Genomic DNA, 26501 nt, shown 5'->3' with positions numbered 1-26501 from the left:
AAGTTTAAGGTACCCAAGAAGACAGATGCCAGGCTCATGGAGGCCCAAGGCACCGTGATGTGATGGAAAATCCATAGGCCCCAGACAGACCTGGGTTTGCATCCTGATACCATGGAGGGGCAGTGCTGTCCAGTGGTTACCGCCGTGCCCACCGGAGCCAGGTTGCCTGGGTTTGAATCACAGCTCTGCCCCTTGTCTGCAGTGTAACTCTGGGCCTCAGTGTCCACATCTGTACAGTACAGGTAAGAACAGCACACCTACCTCATAAGGCTGGAGGAAGGATATGGCATGAGTTAATAGGGTCAGGTGCTTAGAACAGTACCTGACAGAACTGTAATGATTACTTACAGGTTGAGTAAAGTACTTATCATCTCTGGACCTCAGTTTCTTTTTCTGTAAAACGGGGTGATTGCACTTCCTGGCCAGGGTTGTTGTGAGGCTTGGGGACCGCTTGCAGGCCATCCGTGTGCAGTCCCTGGCTCCCCACAGAGGCTCAGTAAATGGTAGCCACCGCCAGCACCACCAGCGCGCTACCATTATCATGGTTGTTGTTATACTTCCATGTCGGCTGGTCTGGCACCGAGTCCCTGCTCACTGACGCCCTCCCTCTGCCCAGCAAGCATCATGGATCACCCAGCCTAGAGACTGGAAATTAAGTGCTGTAAATCTGGGCCACAGATGCCCTGGAAAACGATCTGCCTTTTGCTGGGCAGCAGTGATTCAGATGCTCTTCTGGCCATGCTAGCAGCTGTGTTGTCAGCTTTCCCCCAAGTCATGCAGAAGGCCAGCAGCAGGGCTCCCCCCGAAGCTTGTGCGAATAAGCATTGCACACATGACTTCTGGGCCCAGTGCTGACAAGAATGGAGCTATGATCAGCACAAGGAACTCTCGAGGCCATTCCACTCTCTGTTCCCTCCACTCACGTGGAATTTGGTTTCCACCTACAGTCCCTGTTAACGACGAAACTGGAGGGGACAGGGCAGGCTCCTGGGTGTCACAGTTGGGTTCCCTCTGTGCTCTGTCCCTGTCTCTTTCTTATCCAGTCTTCATCGTAGGAAGGCAGCATAGGGTAGCTAAAACTGGACCCCGGGAGACCCAGACTGCCTAGGTTTGAATCCCAGCTCCACCATTTAACCAGACATAAGGCCTTGGGCAAGTCACTTCATCTCCCTGTGCCTCAGTTTCCACATCTTTAAAACAGAGATGATGTTAATACTGGTTTATATCTCATAAAGTTGTTATGACTAAATGAATCGGAGTTAAATGAAACTCACTTCTCTTTGCTAGGCTCTTATCTCTTTATTCATAAAATAAGGTAGTTGCACTAGAACCTCTTAAGATTCCACTTCAGAATTTCAGGCACTGCAGTATGTGGAAATGAATTCTGCTTCTGCTACTGACCTACTGTTTGGTCTTGGAAAAGTAACTTAACCCCCTGAGGTTTTCATTTTGTTTTTTTAAAGGAAACAAAAATACCTCCATGATGGATTTTGATTAGTATCTGAACTAGAATATAGGTAAAGATATTATATATCTCTCTATAGATATAGATATAGATATAGAGGAGATATCTGTATCTCCTAGCAGAGTGTTTGGCACTTCATAGGTGTTCAATGAATGATAGCAATTAATTTTACATTGGAAACACTATAGAAGGAAGTTCCGTATTGAATAAGAAATAGTGTTAACTCCCAACTCTTTTTCAAATTCCAAATTAGTTCCTGAAAAAGTGGAGGGATGGAAGATAAAGAATCAGGAAGGAGGAAAAGAAGGAAGGGAAGGAAGAAGTGATGGAGGGAAGAGGGAAGAAAAGAAAGCAAAGATGAAAATGGGATTAAAAACAAAATGATGGAGTTGATGCTGCCCCACTTGCATTTTCTGAGCAGCCCCACATGCAGGATGAGGCACGGGGAGCTCTGCTGGGGGAAGGTTCCAGATCCTAGTTGCCCACCATCAGGGGACCTCCACTGCATTCCCCTACTCCCAGCCACACTCTGCATCCTAGTGGCATACCCAAACCTCAAAATTTCCTGACTTCATTTAGAGAGAATCCAAATGTTCTGTTTTCTGGTCTGTTGCTACAGAATGAAATGTGGGCAAGAGGACCTTTGGGCAGATCCCTCTCTAGGGACTTGGGCATTGGGGAAGTTGGTGGAAATTAGCATCGCACAGCTGACTTCTAGGCCTGGCACTGATAAGGAAGGACCTGTGATCGGCACAAGGAAATCTGTAAGCCGTTCCGCAGTCGGACTCGCACTGATGTGTACAGAGACTCAGATGTTTCCTTGGATACTAATTATTCTCAGTGTATACAATAGCCAGGTTTTCTCAATAAAATCAGGGCACAGAGATTTTCTGGGTTTTCTTTGGCAGGGAAGGAGGGAGCAGAGCATTCTCAGCCCTGATCCTGGAAGTGGCAAGGGCTTAGGTTTCCAAACAAGTAGAAGGGCCTGGCAGCCATAGTTCTAGGAGTCTCAGATGCTGTCCTAGGAGATGGGAAGCTGTGACTCCCACAGGCAACAGGCAGTCATGAATTTAAAGCAGAGATCAGATGCTAGGGTCTTGTTGGATTAGTGGGGGCTGGTGAAATGAAGAGCCCAACTGGTCAAAGAAAAGAACAGAAGCAGGCCAAGGTCAGCCCTTGGACCACTCAGAGGTTTAATTTTACGGTTAATAGGGTCAGTGTTTTGATCTCAGGATCATACAAGAGCCTGGAGTACCCTTGGACACCAAGCTCTGTGTCTGACTGGCAGAAAAGGTGCCCTGGGGAGCCCTAAGAGCCCCAGCCTTTGTAGTTGGTTTTGGAAAAGTGAGTTCATCATAAATCTTTTCAAACAGGGCCACAGAGAGTATTGATGAGGATTTTCTCAGGAAATAGAGATTCTATCCATTCATTCATTCATTCATTCTTCTGTTATTTACTGACTGCCTACAAGTTGCAATGGATGCAGAGCTGAAATACAGACCCTGTCCTCAGTGAGCCTAAAATCTAAACCAATTGTCGCTGTATCAGGAGCCACTACTATAATAAAGAACCACAGCCTCCAGATGGCATAGATGATAAACATTGTCTTGCTCACGTGTCTTCGGGTTGACTGGGAGTTGACTAATGTAGGCCAGGCTCGTCTGGGTGGCTCTGGGATGCAGCTTGAGTCCAGGTCTTCTCCACGTGTCTCTCCTCCTTAGATCCGTGGGCCAGCCCACAGAACATGCCCATGGAACATTTTCTCATGGCAATGGCAGAGATGCAAGAGGGCAAGTAGAAACACATCATGATACCTACTAGGTCAGGCTCAGAACTGCTACACTGTCAGCTCTGCCCTCATTCCATCAGCCAAAACTAGTCTGATAGCTGGGCCCAAGGTCAGGGGGCAGGGGAGTCAGCTACTAGTGGAAGGAACTGCTGAGTCACTTGGCAACCTGTGTAGATCCTGGGAGGGGTGAAGAATTGTGGCTGATTATTGAAACTACAAAATTGCCCACCCCAACATAGGCATATTTATTTATAAATCATGACTACTTTGCTAATAATTGTGTTCATAAAGAGTACACACAAAAAAGAAATTTAGGGATGAGATTGAAAATTTTGAAAGAAAATTTCAAACAATTTTCTTGCCCTGCACTCCAATGTATCCTCTTGGAAATCCCCAGGGAATGCACTTCTCATCTTTAGAGACTCTGGTCTGGAGAAGTGTTTCCCAAAATGTGGTAGACCAACTGCAGCAAATCATTTGGGTCATTTGGAGAGCTTGTTCAATGCAGATTCTGGGCCACTTTTCCAGAGCTGTTGAGGGTGAGGCCTGGGAATTTCTATTGTTAGAAAGCGTCCCAGGAGATATGGGTACATAATTAGAGTTTGAGACTTTAGGTCGACAGAGCCATCAGCCTGTGAGGGGAAGAAACGCCCCCTTACCCGGCCTGCAGCATGCTGGGGTGGTGAGGAAGGTTAGCCTGAGTGAGTGACGCAGGCGATGAGTTCTGAAGGAGGGCACGACTTAAATTAACCGTGCAGTGAAGGAGAACAAGGCTGAGCTAAGCAGAGGTCGCTGCATGTGTGAGAGCTGCCCTTGAGAGTGGGCCCACAGGTTCAGGGAGCCCCATGTTCGGCATAAGTAGAGCGGAAGCTCAGGGAAGACTGAGTCAACGGATGAGTGAGATTTAGCCAAAGAAGGGAGATGAGGCCGGACTGGGGCAAGGGTGGCCTGTTCCGAGCTGGAGGTGAGAGGACTTGTGAAGGACCTTGTGGTGTAGGCCATGGGCAAGTGCGGGAAAGTTTGCTGCAGGAAGTGACGTGATCATGTCCAGTTGAAGTGCTCGAGAGGTCAGCTGGCTGCAGTGTGGGGAAGGGGCTGGAGGGGGAAGCAGGCCTGCAGGGTATATAGCACTTGACCTGGGAGAGCTGAGGGTGGCCCGGCAGTGAGGGGAAGAGAGAGATGGATTCCAGAGGGATTGGATTCCAGAGGCAGTTAAAGAGGCAGAATCCACGGAGCAGCGGAGAAGCAGCAGAAGAGGAAGAAGACTAGGGAGGCCTGTGAGTGAAATGGTGTCTTCGGGCTTGAGCGTGATAGGCGGGAATACAAAGGGGGGAGGGGGGCAGAGCAGTTCACCCTCAGGACAGGATCTTGCCCAGAGGGGCCAGCGTTCCAGATGATCACCAAGGTGGGCACCTCTCCAGCTCCAGCTTAGGATGAAAAGGCCTAGAAATAATATTGTGAAATATATCCCCCAAACCACATGTGGTTTGTATTTTATTTTATTTTACAGTAAGTTAATGTCACTAGAAATCACCTTAATTTAGTTTGAAGGGCACATCATGGGCAGCAATGAGAGGGACCCAAGATGGCCATTTAGCTCCAGACTACAGGTTATCAAGGGCCTTGGGTTAGATGTTTGACAATGACCTTCAGAGGAAGGTCTTGATAAATCAGAGACAAGCCGGTGTGATTGTCAGATAACGCCAAACTTCTGTCCCACCTGGGGCTGCTTGGAGAGTTCTATAAATTCTGTTTGTAAGTAAATATCCTGTGATTATTTTGTGGATAACACAGTTATAGTTGCTTTATAATTTTAGGTTAAAAGCTTTAATTTGCTAAATGTAAATATTCATGTGCATGAATATTTTTTGTGACCCTCTTTTGGCATTTCTCTATTTGGATATATTTCAGGTTGGGGAGGGTAGTTTCTAATACATGGAAAAAATCTCACCTCTCTTGACCTTGAGGAAACCCTCTCCCATGAAATTTCCTGACACGCTGGCGTTCTCCAACAAGGGGAGGGAGTTGCTGGTGCAAAAGCTCACTCACCTACAAATCCTACCTCCGAAGCCCAAATTCTTGGCTGGGGACCTACAGTGTCCCACCTGTGGGAACCAGAGTGTTGCCACTCACAGGAGATCAAGGCCTGTGTCAGTGGATTTGAAGTCATCAAAGACGGCACACACTTTCATGTAGCCGTGGCTGGAACATAGCTCGGAGGATGAAAGGCCCGGCAGATCTTTTATGTGGAAATGGAGCTGCTCCCTCAGGAGATGCGTGTTTGACCTTTTTTCAGGAAGTTAAGCATCTCTTAGCTCTGCAACTTGAGTGGCACACTCTCTGGGTTCGAAGGCTTACCCGCACTGCCTGTGCTCATCAATATATGGATGAAGCTCAGCCCATGTTGTCTCCATGAATTTTTAAACTTTTTGCCCAGGCAGAAAGGGTTTTAGCAGTTGTTAATTGCCCAAACGCTGGTTCCTAGTAGGCGAGGAAAAAGAAGATCTTTCATCACTCATTGAGTCAAAGATGGAGAGAGAAAACTTATGAGTCCTGGTGTCTTTTCATGGGGAAGGAAGTCACTAAAAAATGAAATCAGATATGCGCTCCCGTTATTCCAGCTATGGTCCAGATTAGGCTGATAGGCATCCACTGGGATGGATGCTTTCTCTTACACAATTACACATTCAGTCTTTGCAAACAAAAGGTAAAGACAGTTTAATTTTATTCCTGTTGTCTTAAGCAGGTTCACTCAACAAATATGTATCGAGCCCCTGTTATGTGCTAGGCACTTTTCTAAGTGCTAGGGATACATTAGTGAACAAATCAGACAAAGATCTCTGTTCTAGGGGGGCTTACATTCTATCAGAGGGAGCAGAGGAACCAACAATAAGAAAAACAAGTAAGTCAGTTGTATAGTTTATAGAAGGTGATGCATGCTGGGGAAAAAAGAATAAATGGAGCAGAGTAAGAGAGATCCAAAGTGATGGATGGTTTAACATTAGGGGGTCATGGGAGGCCTCACTGAGAAGGTGACATTTTTTTTTTTTTTAAATATTTATTTATTTATTTATGGCTGTGTTGGGTCTTCGTTTCTGTGCGAGGGCTTTCTCTAATTGTGGCAAGTGGGGACCACTCTTCATCGCAGTGCGCGGGCCTCTCACTTTTGCGGCCTCTCTTGTTGCGGAGCACAGGCTCCAGACGCGCAGGCTCAGTAATTGTGGCTCACGGGCCCAGCTGCTCCACGGCATGTGGGATCCTCCCAGACCAGGGCTCGAACCCGTGTCCCCTGCATTGGCAGGCAGACTCTCAACCACTGCGCCACCAGGGAAGCCCCGAGAAGGTGACATTTGACCAAAGATCTGAAGGAGATGAGGGGTGAGCCATGCAGGTATCTGCAGAAAGAATGTTGCAGGTGAAGGAACAGCCAGTGCAAAGGCAGCTGATGATCAGGAAGTTCAGACATTGGAATTTGTCTTTTCCTTTAATGTTCTAAGAAACATGCCAGGCCTTGAATATTCCTTATCTGGTGTCCCACTGTAGGAGAGCCAGGTGTTAGCCCGTGAAACACCATGCTATCAACATTTGCAGAGCACTTTAAAGATTAAGAAGCTATTTCCCGTGGAGTGAAGGAACTAATCTCTACCCTGGTTGTGGTGGTGGTTCTATGCGTACACCAGAAAAGTCAGTTTTACCCTACGTTAACTTAAAAAAATAAGCATTTTGAAAGAAGCAGTTTAGTGCATTTTATTTTGTTCTGCTCAAAGACCTGTGGATTAGGGAGGGCAGAGATTAGCATCCCCATTTTGCAGATCAAAAGCCTGTGGCCAAGATGTTACTCAGCCGTAAGAGGCAGACCGTAAGAGGCAGACCGGGTCTCAAAGTCAGATCCATCCAAAGCCTGTTCTCATATGAATACTGAAGTCCCTGCCACACTGCCTCACAAACTAAAGCTGACCACGCTGCCAGACCTTCTGGCAATGGGAAGCACACTGTCTAAAAAGCAGTCAGTGTGATCACAACAGCTAATGCATACTGCTCATCGTGTGCTGGAGCTGTTCCAGGTACTTTACATATATTAAGTCACTTAATTCTCACAAGAACCCTATGACATAGGTACTATCTCCATATTATAGATGAGCAAACCGAGGCCCAGGGAAGTTAGAAAACTTACCAGAGGCTGTGTAGGTAGTAGGGTCGCAGAGCTGGGATTAGACGCAGGTAGTCGGGTTCCAGAGTCCGTGAGCTTAAGCTTCAGGCTTACTGGCTCGGTCCAGCTGTGTCCAGCACCAGAGTGCTAAAGCCATGGTCATCCTTAGCCTGGGTTTGGTAGGGGTCTTGCACTTAAAGAATCCCTATTTTTCTTTTCAATAAGGCATTGTGTTTTGAGTGTAAGGTTCACAACAACTTGAGGTGCAGAGAAAACCCATAAACACATGCACAGGCTCCCCCATTATCAACATCCTCACCAAAGTGGTACATTTGTTATAATTGATTAATCTAACTCAACACGTTGTAATCGCCCAAGGTCCATACTGTACATGAGTTCACTCTTGTGTTGTACATTCTGTGGGCTTGGACAAATGTATTAAGGACATGTATCCATCATGGTGGTATCATACAGGGTAATTTCACTGCTCTGAAGATCCTCTGTGCTCTGCCTCTCCATCCTCCCCATCACTGCAAACACCCCCGCCCCGCTACAATCCCCAGCAACCACTGACCATTTTGCCGTCTCCGTCATTTTGCCTTTTCTAGAGCAGTTGGAATCACATACACACATAGTACCACAGCCTTTGCAGACTGGCTCCTTTCACTTAGTCACATGCATTTAAGGTTCCTCCGTGTCTTTTCATGGTTTTGACAGCTCGTTTTGTTACCATTCTCCCGAGTTGGTTCTGTTTGCCCAGTGCTGTTGGAGCAAACAGAGCGGGACCAAGTTTGGTTTAGAAGCAAAGGAAAGCTTTATCCTTTGATCAAAGGATGGAAAGGTGCAAGCTCACTCTCTGGAATCCACGCCTCCCAGGGAACTCCCTGGCGGTCCAGGGGTTGGGACTCTGTGCTTCCACTGCAGAGGGCCCGGGTTCAGTCCCTCGTGGGGAACTAAGATTCCGCAAACCTTGCGGAGCGGCCAACAGAACAAAACAAACCCCCCCCCGCCCCCACTTTATAGGGTTCTTGTCAGCAGGGAGGGGGCAGAGTTCTTGCTGGTCAGGCGCGGCTATGCTGCTCCCTGTGCTGCCGATCACAGTGTGGGGCGTGGCGCTCCTGCGCACGGCCCGCCGCCGCCATCTTGAAGTGAGGCGCCGTGCGCAGCGCTCCTGCGCGGGGCCCGCCACCGCCATCTTGAAGTGAGGCGCCGTGCGCAGCGCTCCTGCACGGGGCCCGCCGCCGCCATCTTGAAGTGAGGCGCCGTGCGCAGCGCTCCTGCACGGGGCCCGCCGCCGCCATCTTGAAGTGAGGCGCCGTGCGCAGCGCTCCTGCACGGGGCCCGCCGCCGCCATCTTGAAGTGAGGCGCCGTGCGCAGCGCTCCTGCACGGGGCCCGCCGCCGCCATCTTGAAGTGAGGCGCCGTGCACAGCGCTTCTGCTCACGGCCCACCAAGCTGAAGTGTCGGCGCAGCCATTTTGCACTGGGAACTCTGGTCTGAAGTGCTGAGTATCAGGCTTCTGCAGGCGGTTTCCTGTGAGCGAGTGAAACTAGACTAAACACAAAGGAGAAAAAAAGGTTAGATTTTATTTTATTAGCCAGAATCTATTTTTACTTCCCTGGAATTGTTAACGGGTTTTGCCAGTGACACAGTTTCTTTTTAGTACTAAATAATATTCAGTTTCCTGGATGTACCACAGTTTATCCCTTCACTTCTGAAGGACGTCTTGATTTCTTCTAAGTCTTGGCAGTTCTGAATAGACATCCTATTGTAAACATTCCTGGTGCAGGTTTTTTTGTGTGGACGTCAGTTTTCAGCTCCTTCGGGTAGATACCAAGGAACATGATTGCTGGGTAGTATGGTAAGAGTATGTTAAGTTGTATGAGGAATCACCAAGCTTTCTTCCAAAGTGGGTGTATCATGCATTCTCACTGGCAATGAATGAGCGTTCCCGTTGCTCCACATCCTCGCCAGCCTTTGGTGTTGCCAGGGTTCCAGATTTGGGCCATTCTGCTAAGTATGTGATGGTCTCTCCTTGTTGTTTTAACTTGCATTTCCCCACTGACAGATGAAATGGAGCATCTTTTCGTGTGCTTACTTGCCATCTGTATATCTTTGGTGAGGTCTCTGTTAAGGTCTTTGGTCCATTTTTTAATTTAGCAGCCTGTGAACCAAGACTATGATAGGAGTGAGGAAGGGGTGAGGATGATATTAAGGATGTTTCGGGAGACAAAGTTGACAGCGCCCGGTGCCTGAGTGGCTGAAACCGCTGAGGGCTAAGAAGGAATGAAGTATGAGACTCGAGTCTCTGGCCACAGTGAATGGATGGATAGTGGCACTTCCGGGAGGAAGAGGGGGGCCCAGGTATAAAATTCATCAGAGGATGAGGAAGGAAGTGAGTCTGGGTGTCTGTGAGACACCTGAGCAGAGATGTCCACTCTCCTGTCCAGTTCACGATCAGTTGCTCATCTTCTCCCAAAGTAGCTGGTGCCACTGTGGGGAGGCTCTCACTCTATGGAGTTGTTTATGCTTTGATGCAAAACCTGCATCCCTATGATTTACACCTTACTTCAGTTGTGTGGCTCCATTGACAAGTGAGAAGTCTCCAACCTTTATTTAATTCTTCACAGTAAAGTCTTCTTTCCCGCCACAGCCTCCAAAAAGTATGCCTGCAAAGTTGCTGCTTTGTGAAATGTTTGTTTGTTCTGTCTGGTGTGGTCACTCCTGCCCTCTAGCGGCTGTTGGTGGGGCAGCATGGGGCTGAGCACTCAACTGGCCTGCTGGATTCTGTCCCGGAAGGATTCTATCCCAGGGTCTTCCTGCCTTTCTGTTCCCACTGCCTTCCTTCCAGAATCCCCCTTATCCTCACCTTGTCCCACCATCGAATTAAGTTTGTTATTGAAGAGATGTCCAGTGTCTAGTGGCACAGGAAGTCAGTGGCTCACAGGACAGGAAGACACCCTAGAAATCACATAATCCAACTCCCTTTTTTTATACGTAAGGACCCAAGTGATTGTAACAGCCTCCTAACTTGTCTGGCTGCTTCCACGCACTTGCTCTACAGTCTGTTTTCCGCACAGTGGCCAGGCAGACCAGATGACGTCTCTCTCTTGCTTATAACCATCCAATGGCTTACTTTTCACACTTGGAATAAAATCAGAATTATTTTCAGGTTGGCCCTTCATTATCTGGCTTCTCTCTACTTTGCTAAACATTTTCTTACAAAAGAAAAAAATTTCCCTCTTATTTTCTGATTGAGCTGGCCTTCCTTCTGTTCATCAGATGTGCCTAGCTCTTTCCTACCTCAGGGCCTCTGTGTGTGTTCTTCCCTTTCTCCTCACCCTCACATCTCAGCTTCAAGGTCACCTCCTCAGAGAGGCCTTCCCTGACCCTCCCCCCATGTTAATCTCTACAACAGAGATTAACTCTATTGAAGTGTATTAACTCTGTTGAAGTGCTCTGTGTATTGCCCCAGTCCGTGAGTATTTCTCCATTATCTGCTTCCCTTACCAGACTGTAAGCTCCCCTGGGGCCTGCAGTGGGAGAAATTATAGGAGGAGCCTTTGCGGAACCTTGGAGTTGGTCAAAAGATAATGAGGTGATTCTTCTGAAGGCGGGGAATTCCCACCAGTGTAAGGTCGACCAGAGTTCCTAAAGAAGGGATTGTTAAATAATCTCTAAGGTCCCTTTAACAGTTTGTTAACTTTTCTATCCAGTATTTGAAAGATGGAAGAGGTTCAGATCCAATAATAGCTCAGTAGCTTGTGTTGGAGTAACCCTTTCATAGATGATAACTATAGCTTTGGGTAAAGTATTTAAAAGAATCTATTTGAGGTTCCTGGAGAGAAACAGAAAGTAGGTGGAATCTGGAGGGGATTTAACCCTTGAAAGAAGGGAGCGGCACCCGCCAAGTGAGATTCACATTGATGTGGCTCTTCCCTTGAAAGCAAAAAGCAGAAAGCTGCAGTTTTATTGCTTTGACAAGTAGCAGAGTACAGGCTAATAGAGTGGCTGGAAAATGAGGAAATCTGAAGAGATGCCCCAAATCCATGCTCCCAGTAAGATCAACTGAGGCCTCTGTGAAAACTGTTTTCCAGTTCAACCCCTCCTTCAGCCCATGCGTGCTTTTCACGCTTGCACACAGCTGGTAATCATGGAGACACTCTCCAATAAACTTTCTGCTTGCAAATCATCCCGGCAGAGTCAGCGTCCTGGGGAACTTGACTTAACAATGATCTAATTGATGTTATAGAGCATTGTACCCAGCAACTGCAAAATACATGTTCTTTTCAAGTGCAAATGAGACATTCATCAAGATAGACCATGTTGAGCCATAAAATTAATCTCAGTGGATGTCAAAGATGTTGAAGGATTAAAACATTATAGACTATGTTCAATAATCATAACAGAATCATATTAAAAGCAATAACAATAAAATACCTGAAAGAGCACTGGAGTTTGAAAATTAAAGATATGTTTAAATAACACATAGGTCAAAAAGAATTAGAAAGAAATAAGAATAATTTGAGTTGAATGACAGTGTAAATACAACATGTCAAATTTCTGCATTCAGCTAAAGTAGTGCATAGAGGGAAATGCATTGCTTTAAATGCTTATATTAGAAAAGAAGAAAGGTTTAAAATTAATGATTTACATTTCCATCTTAAGAATATAGAAAAAAGCCTTAAAGCCAAAGTAAGAAGAGAGGAAGTAATAAAAAGCAGATATAGGTGAAATAGAAAACAAATAATAGAGAAAATAGAAAAAGCTGCAAGTGGTTTCTTTAAAAGATTAATAAAATTTTTAAATGCCTAACACAGATTAATCAAAAAGAGAGAAAAAGCAAATTACTAGTATCAGGAATGTCAGGGGAAATTACTACAGACCCTGCAGAAAATGAAAGGTTAGTAAAGAAATATTATGAACAACTTTATGCCAATAAATTTCACAACTAAGATGAAATGGACAAATTGCTTGAAATCGCATATTGCCAATATTGAAATAACAAGAAACAGAGAATATGAATACATTTATAAAAGAGGTTCAGATAATTATTAAAAACTTTCCAACATAGAAAAAAATCAGCCCCAGATGGTTTCACTGTTGAATTCTGCCAATAATTTAAGGAAAAAAACCCAATATTACACAGACTCTTTCAGAAAATAGAAAAGGTGGGAACACTTCTCAATATATTTTGTGAGGTCAATATTATTCTGATACCAAAACCTGGCAAAGACATGGACAAAAAAGAAAATCAGAGACCAGTGTTTCTCATGAACATGGACATAAAAAATCCTCAATAAAATATTCTCAGATTGAATCCAGCATTATATTAAAAAGGTAATTCACTATGACTAAGTGGGATTTATCCTAGGAATGCAAGTTTGATTTAACATTTGAAAATCAATTAATGTAATTTACCACATTAAGCAAATAAATGATTTTTAAAAACATAATCCTCTCAATTGATTTAGAAAATCACTTGGCAAATTCAACATCCATTCATGATAAAAACTCTCAGCCAACTAAGACTACAAGGGAACTGTCCCAATCTGATAAAATGCATTTATGAAAAACCCATAGCTAATAACATTGTGTTAACATGAGATATTGAACATTTTCCCCCTAAAATGGGGAACAAGATAAGTTGTCTGCTTTCATTATTTGTATTCAGTAGTGGAGGGACTAGCAACTGTAATAAGAGAAGTAAAAGAAGTAAAAGGTTGGAATGGGGGAGTAAACATGTCTCTATTTGTAGATGGCATGATTGTTTAAATGGAAATCTTAAGAATCTATAAACAATCATGAAAGACAGTAATTGAATTTGTCAGGTCACTATACTGATAATAATTGGCAAATATATGATGTTGGCAGCAAACAAATGGATAATAAAACTTAGAAAAGAGAGTATTTATAATACCATCCAAAAAAGCCCAAAGGAAATTATTGGGAATCAGCTTTAAAAAATGGGTGTAATACCTCTATATTGAAAATCACAAAACATTTCTGAGAGAATCTAAAGAAGATTTAATACGTAGAAAGCTCTAACATGTTCATGAGGTGGAAAATTCAATAGTGTTGAGATGTCAGTTCTACCCAAACTGAGCTAGATTCTACAGAATCCCAAACAATATCCCAACAGACGTTTTTGTACAACTTGACTTTAAAATGTACATAAAAGTAGGACCTAGAATACTCAAAACAATCTTGTGAAAGCAAATATAGGTTGGAGGACTCACTTTACCTGATTTAAAGACGCCTATAAAGCCACAGTTACCAAGACAGTGTAAGGATAACAGATCAATGGAGCATAATAAAAAGTCCAGAAATAGATAACATGCAGTCAACTGGTGCCAACAAAGCCACCAAAATAATTCATTTGGGAAAAATATTTTCATAAATGGTGCTGGAAAACTGGATAAATGAACTTCTCCTCACACTCAAAAATCAAGTTTTAATGGACTGTGGACCTAAACAGAAAAGCTAAAACTATAAAGCTTCTATAAGAAATTATAAGACAATATCATCGTGATCATGAGGTTCGCAAAGATTTTTAAAAGCAGACACAGAAAGGACTAAATGCAAAAGAAAAACTTGGTAACCTGGACTTCATAAAAATTTTAAATTTCTGTTTATAAAAAGATCTGCAGATAGAGGTAATAGATGTCATATATGTACATATAAATGTGTATACATATGCACATATATACATATTTTTTGTATGTATAGATAAAATACTCCTAATAACCAAAATATGGAAGTGTGGTCTCATCCTATGGTATAATTTTTTTTTCCATTGTGATGTTTTTATCTCGAGTAACAATTCACTTTTTTGTAAGAGTTATTTTATTCTGCCAGACTTATACTCATGAAGGAAATGAAATGGTAAACCAAAGACTGAGAGAAAATGTTCACAGTATACATATCTGACAAAATACTTATATCCAGAATGTGTAAAGAACTCCTAAAAATAAATTAAAAATGTAAACAACCCATTTTTCAAAATGGGACAGAGACTTGAACAGACACTTCACCAAAGAAGATATATCGATGGCCAGTAAACCCGTAATAGTTGCTTATCCTCATTAGGTGTCAGAGAAAATAAATTAAAAACACCGTGAGAGGGCTTCCCTGGTGGCGCAGTGGTTGAGAGTCTGCCTGCTAATGCAGGGGACGCGGGTTCGAGCCTTGGTCTGGGAGGATCCCACATGCCGCGGAGCAACTAGGCCCGTGAGCCACAACTACTGAGCCTGCGCGTCTGGAGCCTGTGCTCCGCAACGGGAGGGGCCGCGACGGTGAGAGGCCCGCGCACCGCGATGAAGAGTGGCCCCCGCTTGCCGCAACTGGAGAAAGCCCTAGCACAGAAACGAAGACCCAACATAGCAATCAATCAATAAATAAAATAAATAAATCTTAAAAAAAAAAAAAAAAAAAAAAAGAGGAGCCTTTTAAAAAAAAAAAAAACAAAAAACACCGTGAGATCCTATTTTACACCCCCTTAAACGGCTAAGATTAAAAAGATGGACAACAGCCAAAGGTTGGTAAGGATTTGGAGCAACTAGAACTCTCAGATGAAAGGTGCAAAATAGCACAACCGCTATGGGAAGCTTTTGGACAGTTTCTTAAAAAATTAAACATGTGCCTGCCCTATGACCTAACAAATTAACTTCTAGGTATTTTCCCAAAGAAAAAGTGAATCTCTCAATCAACCTTTCTCTCTGTCTCTCTCTGTCTCTCTCTCTCCTCGCCCCTCCCTCTCCCCACCTCTCTCTCCACAAAATTACTTAAATAAAACATCCTAAGAGCAGTTCTATTCAGAATACCTCCCAAACTGGAAACATTTCAAACATCCATCAGCAAGAGAATGTAGTAACAATTTGTGGTTTATTCATCCAGCGGAACACTACTCAGTGATAAAAAACAGAATGACTCTTGATATGTACAACATAGCTGAGTCTTGAAACCATTATGTTGAGGGGAAGAAGCTGTTCATAAAAGAATAATACACAATCACATTTATATAAAGTTCAGGAATAGCTAAAATTAATATACGATGACAGACATCAGCAGAGCGTTTGCCTATGAGGGCGTGTGGATTGACCAGAAGGGGACACAGGAGAATTTCCTGAGGTGATTGGAGTATACTAAATCTTCTACCAGTGTATACATTTATTAAAACTCCAAGAATTGTACACTTATGGACTATGCATCTCACTCTAAGTAAATTTTACCTCAACAAAAATATAATTTTAACAAAAAATATAGGTGGGGTCGAATTGCATGATATAAACAATCATTTTTCTCAATGAGATATATTGATCTCACATGAACAGTTTGGTTTTTTAAAACTTACTGTATTCTGTTCAGAAAAGGAATGCATTTGTTTATTAATCTGCTGGGGCTGCCATAACAAAACACCACAGACTGGCTTAAACAACAGAAATTTATTGTCTCACAGCTCTGGAGGCTGGGAGTCTGAGATCAGGGCACCAGCATGGCTGGCGTCTGGCGAGAGCGCTCTTGCTGGCTTGTAGACTGTTGCGTTCCCCCTGTGTCCTCACATGGTGGGTAGAGACAGAGCAAGCTCTCTGGTGTCTCTTTTTATGAGGACGTTAATGCCGTCATGAGAGCACCACCCTCACGGCCTCATCTAACCGTATTACCTCTCCAAATACCAGCACATTGCTGATGAGGGCTTCAGCATATGCATTTGAAGGACACAATTCAGTTCCCAGCTATAAATATTCTAGAAAATCTGGAAAACATAGGTAAGTGGAAAGAAAAAGAAAAAACAAAAAACCCTGTAGTCGCATTACCCAAATATAGTCACTGTTAACATTCTGATGTCTTTTTTTCCCCAAAGTTTTATTATTTCAACTTTTATGTGGTTGTAGTCATTCTGTACCTATAATCTTGTATCATGATCTTTTAAATTACAACATAAAATTTTTTCTATGTTACTAAAGTCCCTTTTTAAATACCTCTTTTTAATAGCCACAAAAGGTTCTGCTGAATGACTGTGCTGCAGTTTACATGTTCATTATCTTGTGGTCAAACGTTGAGATACTTGCCAGTATTTTGCTAGTGTAAATAATGCTGTGATAAATACGTTTGTACAAGAGGCTTTTTCTGTAATTCGGATTTCATTCTTGGGATAGAATTCCAGAAAATGGAAATTGTAGGTTAAAAGGGTATGGTCTAATTAGATGTCGCCAAATGCCTTGCCAAAAAGATGTCCCACTTTGCACTGCCCCCAGCAGCAGGGCAGGAAGGGGCATCATCTGTTTGCCCTTAAGGGGCTGAGGTCATTTCCACTAATGTGTTTGTTGGCCCGTTTCCACAGGTAAAAAAAGACAGCAGCAGCCGACTTGCGTGGGACTCCCCTGGCTCTTCTGCCCGAGACCCTACCACTCCCTCTCCCTGGCAGCCTGTGTTCTGGGCCTCACCCAGACAGTCTGAGTAGGAACAAGCCATCTCATCATTCACAGCCATGAATTTCCTCCGGCGACGCCTCTCGGACAGCAGCTTTGTGGCCAACCTGCCGAACGGCTACATGACAGACCTGCAGCGCCCAGACAGCTCCACCAGCTCCCCTGCATCCCCAGCCATGGAGAGGAGGCACCCCCAGCCCCTGGCAGCCTCCTTCTCCTCTCCAGGATCCAGCCTTTTTAGCTCCTTCTCCACTGCCATGAAGCAGACCTCTCAGGCCCCCTTGGGGCTGATGGAGCCTCCAGGTCCCTCCACGCCTGTTGTTCAAAGGCCCAGGATCCTGTTGGTGATCGATGATGCCCACACAGACTGGTAAGCGGGACTCTGCAGGTGCCCCCTCCCCAGGGGCAGGAGCGGAGATGGGGCTTATCTCACTCGTGGGGGAGAGAGAGGGGAAGAGCTGTGAGAGGCTCTGTGGCATCAGAGACTGGCAGGAGGGAAGGCCACTAATGCCAAGCACTATGGCAGCTACTTTGTGCCACACTGTGTCCAAAGGGCTTTGTATTTAAGGTCTGAAATCTCTCACCTGCAAATCCAAAATCCAAAAAGCTCTGAAACCTAGAAAATAGTTTATAACCCATTTGGCAACAAAACCTGATCTGAAGGAAAGTTAGACGGTAATAGTCTTCTTCATTGTGCCACTCACTGTGCTTGTTCATATGGTTTGCTGCAAACATCATAATACATTTGATATGGGGTACTGCCCAGAACCCACTGGAAGTGTTATATAATATATGGTATATGCACTGTATTACTTTTCTAAAAATGGAAAACTTAAAATCTGCGGTAACTCTGGCAAGTTGCTTGACCCCGTTCGGCTTCAGCCATGCTCTCTCATTGAATGGGGTTGCTATGAGGGTAAAAGAAACCAACAAAGGCCCACAGTCCTTATCTGAAACCCTTGGGAACAGAGTGCATGAGTTTGCATCCCTACTCTTTCATGTACTGGCAGTCTTGTTCCAGAACCTGTCCTTCTAACAGCAAAGGTAGGCAGAAATGACAACCCTTCCAGTCTCTTCCCAGGTATGCCCCGCCCCGATAGCTGGTAAGCATCCTGGGGGGCAGAGACTGGACACATGTGTCAAGGTTATTGCAGCAGTAGTTCTACAGGTAGTTACTGAGCACTGACTGAGTGCAAATAACTGTCTTAGGTACTCAGGTAAGTAATGAACAGGCCCTGCACACATGGAACTGCAGGTGGAAAAGAGGTCTCTACTCCAAATTTTTGGTAGAAAGATATGATAAATATTATCATTCCAGTTGGAGACATAGAATTTGTAGTCCAGGAAGTAAACCCAAATGTGGAGACAAGGAAGCACACCATCCAGGGCAATTCTGACAGTGGACCCATGGACGGCCATGGGAGCTGGAGGGCAAGGTTTTCTGCACGCATCTCCAAAAGCTGCCACAAAGTAGGCATCCAGTAAATATGTATTAAATGAATAAATTAATGTATTTAGTTCCCTGAGCATGCCAGGTGCTCTGTTATTCTGTCACGGATGTGTGCACTCACATTCATTCCTTGAGAAGTTAACTCAGGTTGGGAATGGTTGAGCCTATACTTTGGAGTGGGGGATACTTATAGTTTGTAACGTATCCAATACAGTTAACATTAAAGCATGTCCAGCAGGTTCAGACATTAGCGGTTATTTTCCTGCGAGGAAATCACTTCATCTTAACCAGGGTAGTCGTGCGCCTGGCCTCTGTTCTGACCCAGCCTGAATCGTCTTCAGTGGTGCTGCTTGCTTGAAGGGTCTTGCATGAAGGCTTGTTCATCTCTGCTTGTGCTCTTGTGTAAAGCATCATGTTTAGGTCCTGAGCCAAGGGGTTGATTTCTGCAGGGGTGTTGCTTCCATGCACTCTTGCCTGTGCAGTCCTGCTGCCTATCTGCCTGGTAATCAAAATGCATACATGGCCTTTGCAGCCCTCTGTTTCTCTTTAACCCAATTTGACCTTGATTTTGAGTGTTCTCTGCCGACTGTGGTATCCCTGGTTCAGTCAGGGATAACAGGGTATGGTGATGGGGGGTATTTGTCAAAAAAGTTGCTCCCTGTGTGGAGGCTGACCTAATAAATGGCAGCATGGTGCAGTGGTTAAGAACTCAGACTTCAGAGCTGTCTGGATTCAAATCTCTACCCCATAATAGCTATATGACCTTTGAACGTTACTGCATCTAAGTGGGAATAAAATAGTACCTACCTGTAGAGTTAATATATGTAAGTGCGGTTAAAATCTGAGTTACTATAGAAGTGTTTAGGATGTGTCTAGTAGACAGTAAGTGCTATTTAAGTGTATATTATTATTGCAGACTATTGTTACCTTCTGTGCAATATTAATCATCTTGACAGCAGCTCCTGTAGGCATGCCTATTTAATTTCTTTATGCCCACTATTAGACAGAGTGGATTAGGATTTAGCCCTGTTGTACTAAGGTTTTCTAATGATCACTCTTCCCTGCTAGCTCTCAGATGATAAAGTTGGGTCTTATTAATTAATCTCTGTCCCCCACAGTGCCCATATGGTGTGTAGTATAGTGTAGGCGCACAGTGAATGAGACTGAAATGCCATGAATAGCCTCAGCCAAGTAACATTTAAATTTTGACTTTGGTCTTCAATCTCTCTAATCCACAGGCAAGACCAATGTGTGAATTTTAAGCTGTGCACCCTGGTGGGGGACACAATTTTTGGCCAGAGGAATTTCTCCCAGTCTGTTTCAGTCACGCTTCATATGCCCACAGGTTAATTAAGTCTTGAGAACAGCAGTCCTTTTCTTGCCTCTCAGTGGTTAAAAAAGTGGAAAGGTGAGACTGAGACTCATTATGTCACCTGGAAGTTGGCTCTGCACTCGTTGGATGTTTGTGACAGAGACTTCCTACCCGCACGTAACAGCTTCTCCTATAGAACTCCATCCTAGATCCTTTAAGAACTTGCAAGCCTTTCCAAATACATTCCCAGCTTCCCAAATTGATGCCGGCTGCCTTAAACCCCAATCCTTCCCTGCAGAGTTCCCGAAGGATGCCTGTCCCCCTGATACCAGGAGTGGCCAGGAGGTGGCGGGCCAGCCCCACTTTCCCTGGGTGGCTTTGGCAGAGCCTCGCTGCCTGGGGTCAGCCCTCTGCCCAGCCCCTCCTTCACTGTGCAGACTGTTTCCTGAGAGGAGGAAGTTGTTGAGGGGGAGAAGCCAGCTCACACAGCCCCTTTCTTCCTCCTTTGAGATGGTAATGAGCGGGGAGAAGATCCACCATCTGGACTGAGATTGAATCCACCAGGAGCAATGTGGCTCCCTTTTCTTCCTTGTCAGCCCCAGTTCCTTCTCTCTGTCATCCCTTTCCAGGTCCAGGACCCTGCTGCAGAATCAGGTTTCCTCGTGGGTGAGAGAGTTGCAGGAACCTCCCACTCTTGCTTCCTGACAGGCCAGCTTGCATACTCTCTGAACCAGCCTGGGCCCCCCAAGGATGATCTGATACCTGGCCAGTGAACGGGAGAAGGGGCGTGAGGTGGGGAGGGGAGGACTTTTCATCTTCTGAGGAGACACAGAGGGTCCCGAAGCCACCTTTGCTGGGAAGAAGGACTCATGGCCGAGCATTTTAAGATCCCACCAGCTTTTGGGGTTGCCCCAGAGGTGAGCCTGGCTACATCAAGGATGTTGGGAAGCTTTGGACCAGGATCACCCCCCGATAAGGTCTGGCTCAGTAGTAGGTCTGAACTAAAGCTGGTGCTGTCCTCTGGGATGACGGGAGATCAGTCAGCCTTGAGAACCACAGGGGAAAGGAGAAATAAAAGCATTTCAAGCTCAGTTTTCTTCAGCCCTACTTGCCTGGAATTTTCCAGCAGTTTCACTGGTCTCAGGCCTCTAGCCTTGACCTCACCTCCTGGTTACCTTTCATGTTACCACCAAAGTATCATCTTTCTGAAAATACAAATCTGATCAGTTTGCTCCCACGCCCCACCATGTATCCCCTTTTATAACCATTTGGTGGTGCATCATTGCCCTCAGGTTCAAAGTCAGAGTCATAAGCAGGTCTGCCCTCCCTCTAGTTCTGCCTCCAACTCCACTTCCTGCTTTGCTGCTTATTCCTCAGGAATAGCAATGATTTGTAGTTTCAAACACACCTCTGCCTTAGCACATTCTGTTCCCTGCTACCTGGAATACCCTTCCCTATCTTGTTCACTGGGCCAATCCCCATTCATCCTTAAAAGCCTGCTCAAGTGTCACTTCTCTGAATTCTTCCCTGACACACCTACCCTGCCAACAGTGCTAATAACTACCTCCTTTGATAACTTAAAATACATTCCATTGTGTCACTGCAGCACACATGACACTGTATTATAATTAGCTTTAGGTGGCTGTCTCTCCTGCAAGAACAAGGTCTATGTCTTATTCTTTTTTGTATCCGTGGTGCTTAACACATAGTATATTTTCAATTAGCATATGTCGTTCCCAACCCAGTCCAATCAGGACAACCTTTATTGGGCATCATGGGGCCTGAAACTCACCTTACTTTAGAAGTCAGCAATATAGTACATACAGTTGAGGGGTTTCCAGTTTTACTCACCTGTGTATGAAGTCTTGGCTCTTTATTTTCCATTACATAGCTAGAATAACTGTAAGGCAGCTATTTGAGATTCATAAACAGATGAATTTTTAAATTATTAACAATGTACTGGAACCCTAGGTTTGATTTTTCAAAAGGAGAACATTGAATATGACCCCAAGAAAGATCGTTCATAACCAGGTCAGGGTTGAATGTACTTCCTCGCTCTCAGTTTTACTTGCAAGGTCTCAGGAGCCCGAATGGGCTTGGGGAGGGGATGTTGGGGTGAAGGGGGCGTAGAGCAGCTAAGCCTTGGCCTCCACCCCTCCCTCCAGTGGCCTCTGGAACCCTCCTCTCCTCTCGCCTCACCGCTGGTCCTTGTTCCCAGAATGTCTGCTATTCCCTTTCAACAATTATCTATTGTTACCTTCCCTTTTATTCTCCACCCTTGCCTAGGATTTCTTTTTTATTTTATTTTTTGAGGAAATGAAAAGAGGATTCTTAGTTTGAAACACCCCTTAGCTACTATGCTTTCAGCCTGGAGTTTGTGAGGCTATACCATTCTACTAAATGATGGCTAATGATACTCATTAAAGCACCTTGTGCATGTCTAGATTCACCAAGAGTTCTTATGCTGTGTGATAATTTGTGTCCCCATGACCACCACCCCACGCATGCCTACTTGCTATCTTTGTATCCCAGCGCCTAGAACAGGGCAGGCAGATAATAGGTGCTAGGAAACATCTGTTGATTGAATGAGTGATTTGAAGGTGATGTTATTGGTAATGACAAGGGTGAAGGTGTGACAGTGAAATTGAGGAGTGACCTTGGTGGCATTCTTCAACCCTCTTTTTCCCTCTCTCACTTACTACTCAATCCAACAGAAAGTCACAGTGGCCATGGTGAACGCATTTACACCACGGAAATTGGCAAGTGCTACAAACCAGGCATTTAGGTCTCCCCAGAGAGCCAGTTGTTAAGCATTTGCCAGCACACCACTGCACGTTGCACTTCCTGATTTTACTGGGGAGCATTTTACAGGTGAGGAAGCAGAGTACAGACAGACCATGCACCTGCTTGAGGAATCAAAGCAGGAGAGTGGTAGGCTGGGACTTGAATGGAACTAACTTTTTAAAAGGCATTTCGCATGGTGACCTGCCTCCTGCTGACCACTGCCCAGGGTTTCAGTGTTTTGCATGAGGTAGATGCTGAAAAATCTTGGTTGAAAAATGAATGAACACACAAATGAATAGAATAAAGCACGAGCTCCTTGGGAATAGGGTCATGTCCTCATCATGGTCATATGGCGAACACTTGTGCACTTTCTATGACCAGACCTTGTGCTAAATGGTTTTCATAGATTCTCTGATTTAATCCTCCCAACAACTGTATGGAGTACTATTACTATTCTCATTTTAATAATAAGGAAAACTGAGGCTCTGAGCCCAAAATGAGAGCAGATGCTGGTGGCATCTGGATCAGCTCAGGCCATCCAGCTGGCAGGGCTGGGCATCCCTGTTCTCTTACCATTCTTCCCTCTCCCACCTGAGCACAGGGTGTCAGCCCATGGAGCAGGGCTCTGGAGCCTCACATGTGTGCACACACCCACACATGCTCGGTGTCTGAGGGCAGGACTGCTTGTTACAGCACTGTGGCCAAGCACAGGATCCTGGTGACCTCATCCTCAGAGGAAAGCACCCACCTCGAGTTAGGCAGCCCTGCCCTACCAGCGCCTTTGGGCAGCCAGAATGTTAAGGTGCCAGGGGAAGAGGGGCTTCCTGCAGCCAACCAGACACTTTGAGCTCAAGCTTGGAAGTTGGACCCTTTGCAGAAGTGGCCCTTGGACTATTTTCCTGTTTTTAAAGCACCAAGGGAGCTCCGACAGGGTCTTTTCTGTTCTTTTCCCCTGTGTTTTGATATTAAAGTGTGATTTCCTAGCACATGCCTGACATGATTCCCCAAGAGAGTTAAAAATGGGGAAGAAGATAAAATGCAGAGAACTCAGGGCTGGCAGGTGGCAGGTCAGGATTGAAGTGCCAGCTCTGCCACTCACCTGCTGTGAGGTCTTGGCCAAGCTGCTTTACCTTTCTGAGCCTCAGTTTCATCATGTGTAAAGTGGGCTCATAATGCCACCCCCTTCACCATACCGCTGAGTTCACAGGGAGGTACGAGGCTCCAGTGAGAGCACTCTGTCCCTCTCCTCCATGGGCGGTTTTCGGTGTGATGGTTTGTTCACCTGTGATGCAGCTCTGCTCTAGAACATCAGCTCCAGGAGGTAGTTTAGACCTCTCGTTTAACTGCCGTATCCCCGGAGCCTGGCACAGTGCCTTGAACTTGGTACAATAGGATAAATGGAGGATATAATTAACAAGCAAATGGATGCTTTTGCCAAGACTGTTATTATTATTAAGGGAAAGTTCAGGATTGAGGATGCCCTGGGGGAGAGCCTTTCTCAGAAAGCACTCAGCTGCCCTGGAGTTCGGGAAGGGTACCACAGACACTTCCATGCTCTTCCCCAGGCTCCTTACTCCTTCCTGCCCAGCTGATAACTCAAAGGCTCCAGCCTCCACCTTAGAGCTGAGCTGCTTCAGGCTGCTTGAGTGAAGGTGCGAGGACTGCAGGGTGTCTTGGCAGCTGTAGAAGCCTTGCTGTGACCTAATTGGCCCCAGGGTGACCAGGACTTTCCACTTCCCACTGTGCCACCTTCTGGGGGGGTGGGGGAGCAGCATTAACTCAGAACTGGCATCAACGGCAGAGGTTTTGGGTAGAGTTGTCAGTTTTAGCTAATAAAAATACAGGATGCCCGATTAATACTTAGATAAGCAATGAATCAGTATAAGTATGTCCCATGCAATATTTGGTGTAGACTTATTTATACTGCAAAATTATCTGTTGTCTACCTGGGATTCAACTTTAACTGGGTGTTGGGACTTCCCTGGTGGTCCAGTGGTTAAGACTCCGTGCTCCCAATGCAGCGGTCCCGGGTTCTATCCCTGGTCAGGGAACTAGATCCCGCATACCACAACTAAAAAAAGAAAAAGATCCTACATGCCGCAACGAAGATCTCGCACGCGGTAACGTAGATCCCGCATGCCACAACTAAGACCCAGGGCAGCCAAATAAATAAATAAATATTTTAAGAAATATATTAAAAAAAAATTTAACTGGGTGTCCACTAGTTCATCTGGCCACGCTACTGATGGAGGTGGCAACGAGAGACAGTGCCCAGCCCTGCTAACGTGGGCCCAGTGAGAGGCTGGCCTTTGCATATTTTTGCTTTCTGGTTGGGGAGCCAAACCAGGCTCTCCCAGTCGACCCCATGCTCAGGAAGCAGCTATCCCTGCCTGTGATGAGGACTGAACAATCTCAGTTACTAGCAGGGCAGGAGCAAAACCAAGTGGACAGTCTCGAGGCAGGCTGCCTGGGCCCCCGTTCTCTCACTCACTTATGTGACCTTGGGCAAGTCTGACCTCTGAGCCTCACATTCCTCAGGTGTAAGGCAGGATCGGATCGTGGCACATCTTTCACGAGGGGTCACTATAGAGTTAGAGATGATGGCATGGGTGGGGCTAGTACTGGGCTTAGCTGCCGTACAGGCACTGAAATGGTAACTGGTATTAACAATTAATTGCAATCACTAATTGCTAGTGAATATAATAGCTCTGGGAGCCAGGGGGAAGGAAGCCACTTGGCATGTTTCTCAGTTCAGCTGGATATGATTGAGAGCTGTCTCCTAGAAGCCCTGGAGGAGGGGTGTCTGGATGTTGGTAGGCTGGCACACTCTCTACTCCGAAGATGGGAAGATGGGGGCCAAGCTGGTCCCCTCCTCCTGGAGTTGGCTGGGGGGGCTCAATGGGGGATACACACCTCTCTGTTGAAGACACTTGGCTCTAGGAAACAAAATCCTTATGCCTCCCTCCACCACTTCCCCCACCCCTAAGACTCTCCTTGAACAAGGACGGGCCCTGCGGGTTCCCTGTGGGGAAATCCAGAGGTGGAGGGAGAGGGAGCTAAGAAAGTCTTGATGAGAGGGGTCTTGCCACCCTCCTACTCCCTTCATCTGCTGACTCACAGGGGCCACCTCACACAACCTGGAGTCGTGCTGGACTTCTGGACTCGTCCTTCCACTCTGGGCATCCTCTGCCACTCCCCCTCCCTCCGCCCTGGTGCCTGGGCGGGGAGGGGCCTTGGGCATTCCCCAGCAGCCTGCCCCGTCGCCTGGACACCAGCGCCGTTTTCCCAGGCCCGGCCCCTTTTATCAGGAGGACAATGTACACACACAGTGAGGGCCTTGTGTGGCACCCAGGCCCCGAGCCCTTTGACTTGAGGAATTTTTCAAGTGCTGACCTCTCTCCGTGAGGTCTCCCCACCATCCAATCCAGAGGCCTGGTGCGCCTGCTGCTTCCTACCCTGCTCTTGCAGGGAGAGAGGGAGAGAGGGGAAAACAGTGAAGAGTTGTCTCCTGCCCTGGTAGAGTCTTCACCCTCTGAGACTGTGGCTAGGAAATCTGGGGGAAGTGTCTTTGAGCAGAAGGGAATGTGGGCAGGAATCTGATATGTGCTGTTTCTTCCTAAGTTCTCCCTTCTCTGCTGATGCTGTGAGATCTCAGCGGAGCCACTTTCCTCTCTGGGCCTCAGTTTCTTCATAAGTCAAACAATGACAATAGACTAAGATCACGGTCCCCAAAAGACTGTTTTCCATCAGAACGACATTCAGATTACCAGGCACCACCCTACACCTTCTGTATTGGATAGAGTTCTTTGTTTGCAAGAAAAAGAAATTACTTTGGCTGACTTCGGCAAAATGGGAGTTTATTGAAAATATGTGGGAGGCTCACAGAATGAAAAGAAAAACCATGAAGACCCGAGTTTAGGAGAGGTCAGGACCCAGGGCTCTGCCAGGACCTAAGAGGCAGGGACTTGTGGATACTCTCTGGAGATGTCAGCTCCTGTTTCCTCCCAACCTTGTGCCTCTCTGCTCAAAAATCAAATTCCTGAGCAAGAACAAACCTGGCTGGTTCCACAATGTGTCCTGGGGACACCTGGGGACAGTCCCATCAAGACTGTGTGCAAGA

The 26501-nt window shown here is 45.7% G+C and overlaps 1 protein-coding gene across 2 annotated transcripts in view; it reads left to right on the top strand.

Moving 5' to 3' along the window:
* SYN3 (synapsin III) overlaps nucleotides 1-26501 on the top strand; it is a 447953-nt gene that overhangs the window by 19942 nt on the left and 401510 nt on the right. For both annotated transcript variants that reach the window (XR_009505225.1, XM_059934822.1), the window contains exon 2: nucleotides 16748-17205. Coding sequence is in view for 1 of the 2 variants with exons in the window: in XM_059934822.1 (XP_059790805.1) it covers nucleotides 16895-17205 (311 nt within the window). In the remaining variant the exon portion in view is untranslated. The remainder of the gene's footprint in view (nucleotides 1-16747; nucleotides 17206-26501) is intronic.

Source organism: Balaenoptera ricei, chromosome 10 (genome assembly GCF_028023285.1).
Source record: "Balaenoptera ricei isolate mBalRic1 chromosome 10, mBalRic1.hap2, whole genome shotgun sequence".
NCBI lineage: Eukaryota > Metazoa > Chordata > Mammalia > Artiodactyla > Balaenopteridae > Balaenoptera > Balaenoptera ricei.
This window is presented reverse-complemented; position numbering and strand designations above follow the sequence as displayed.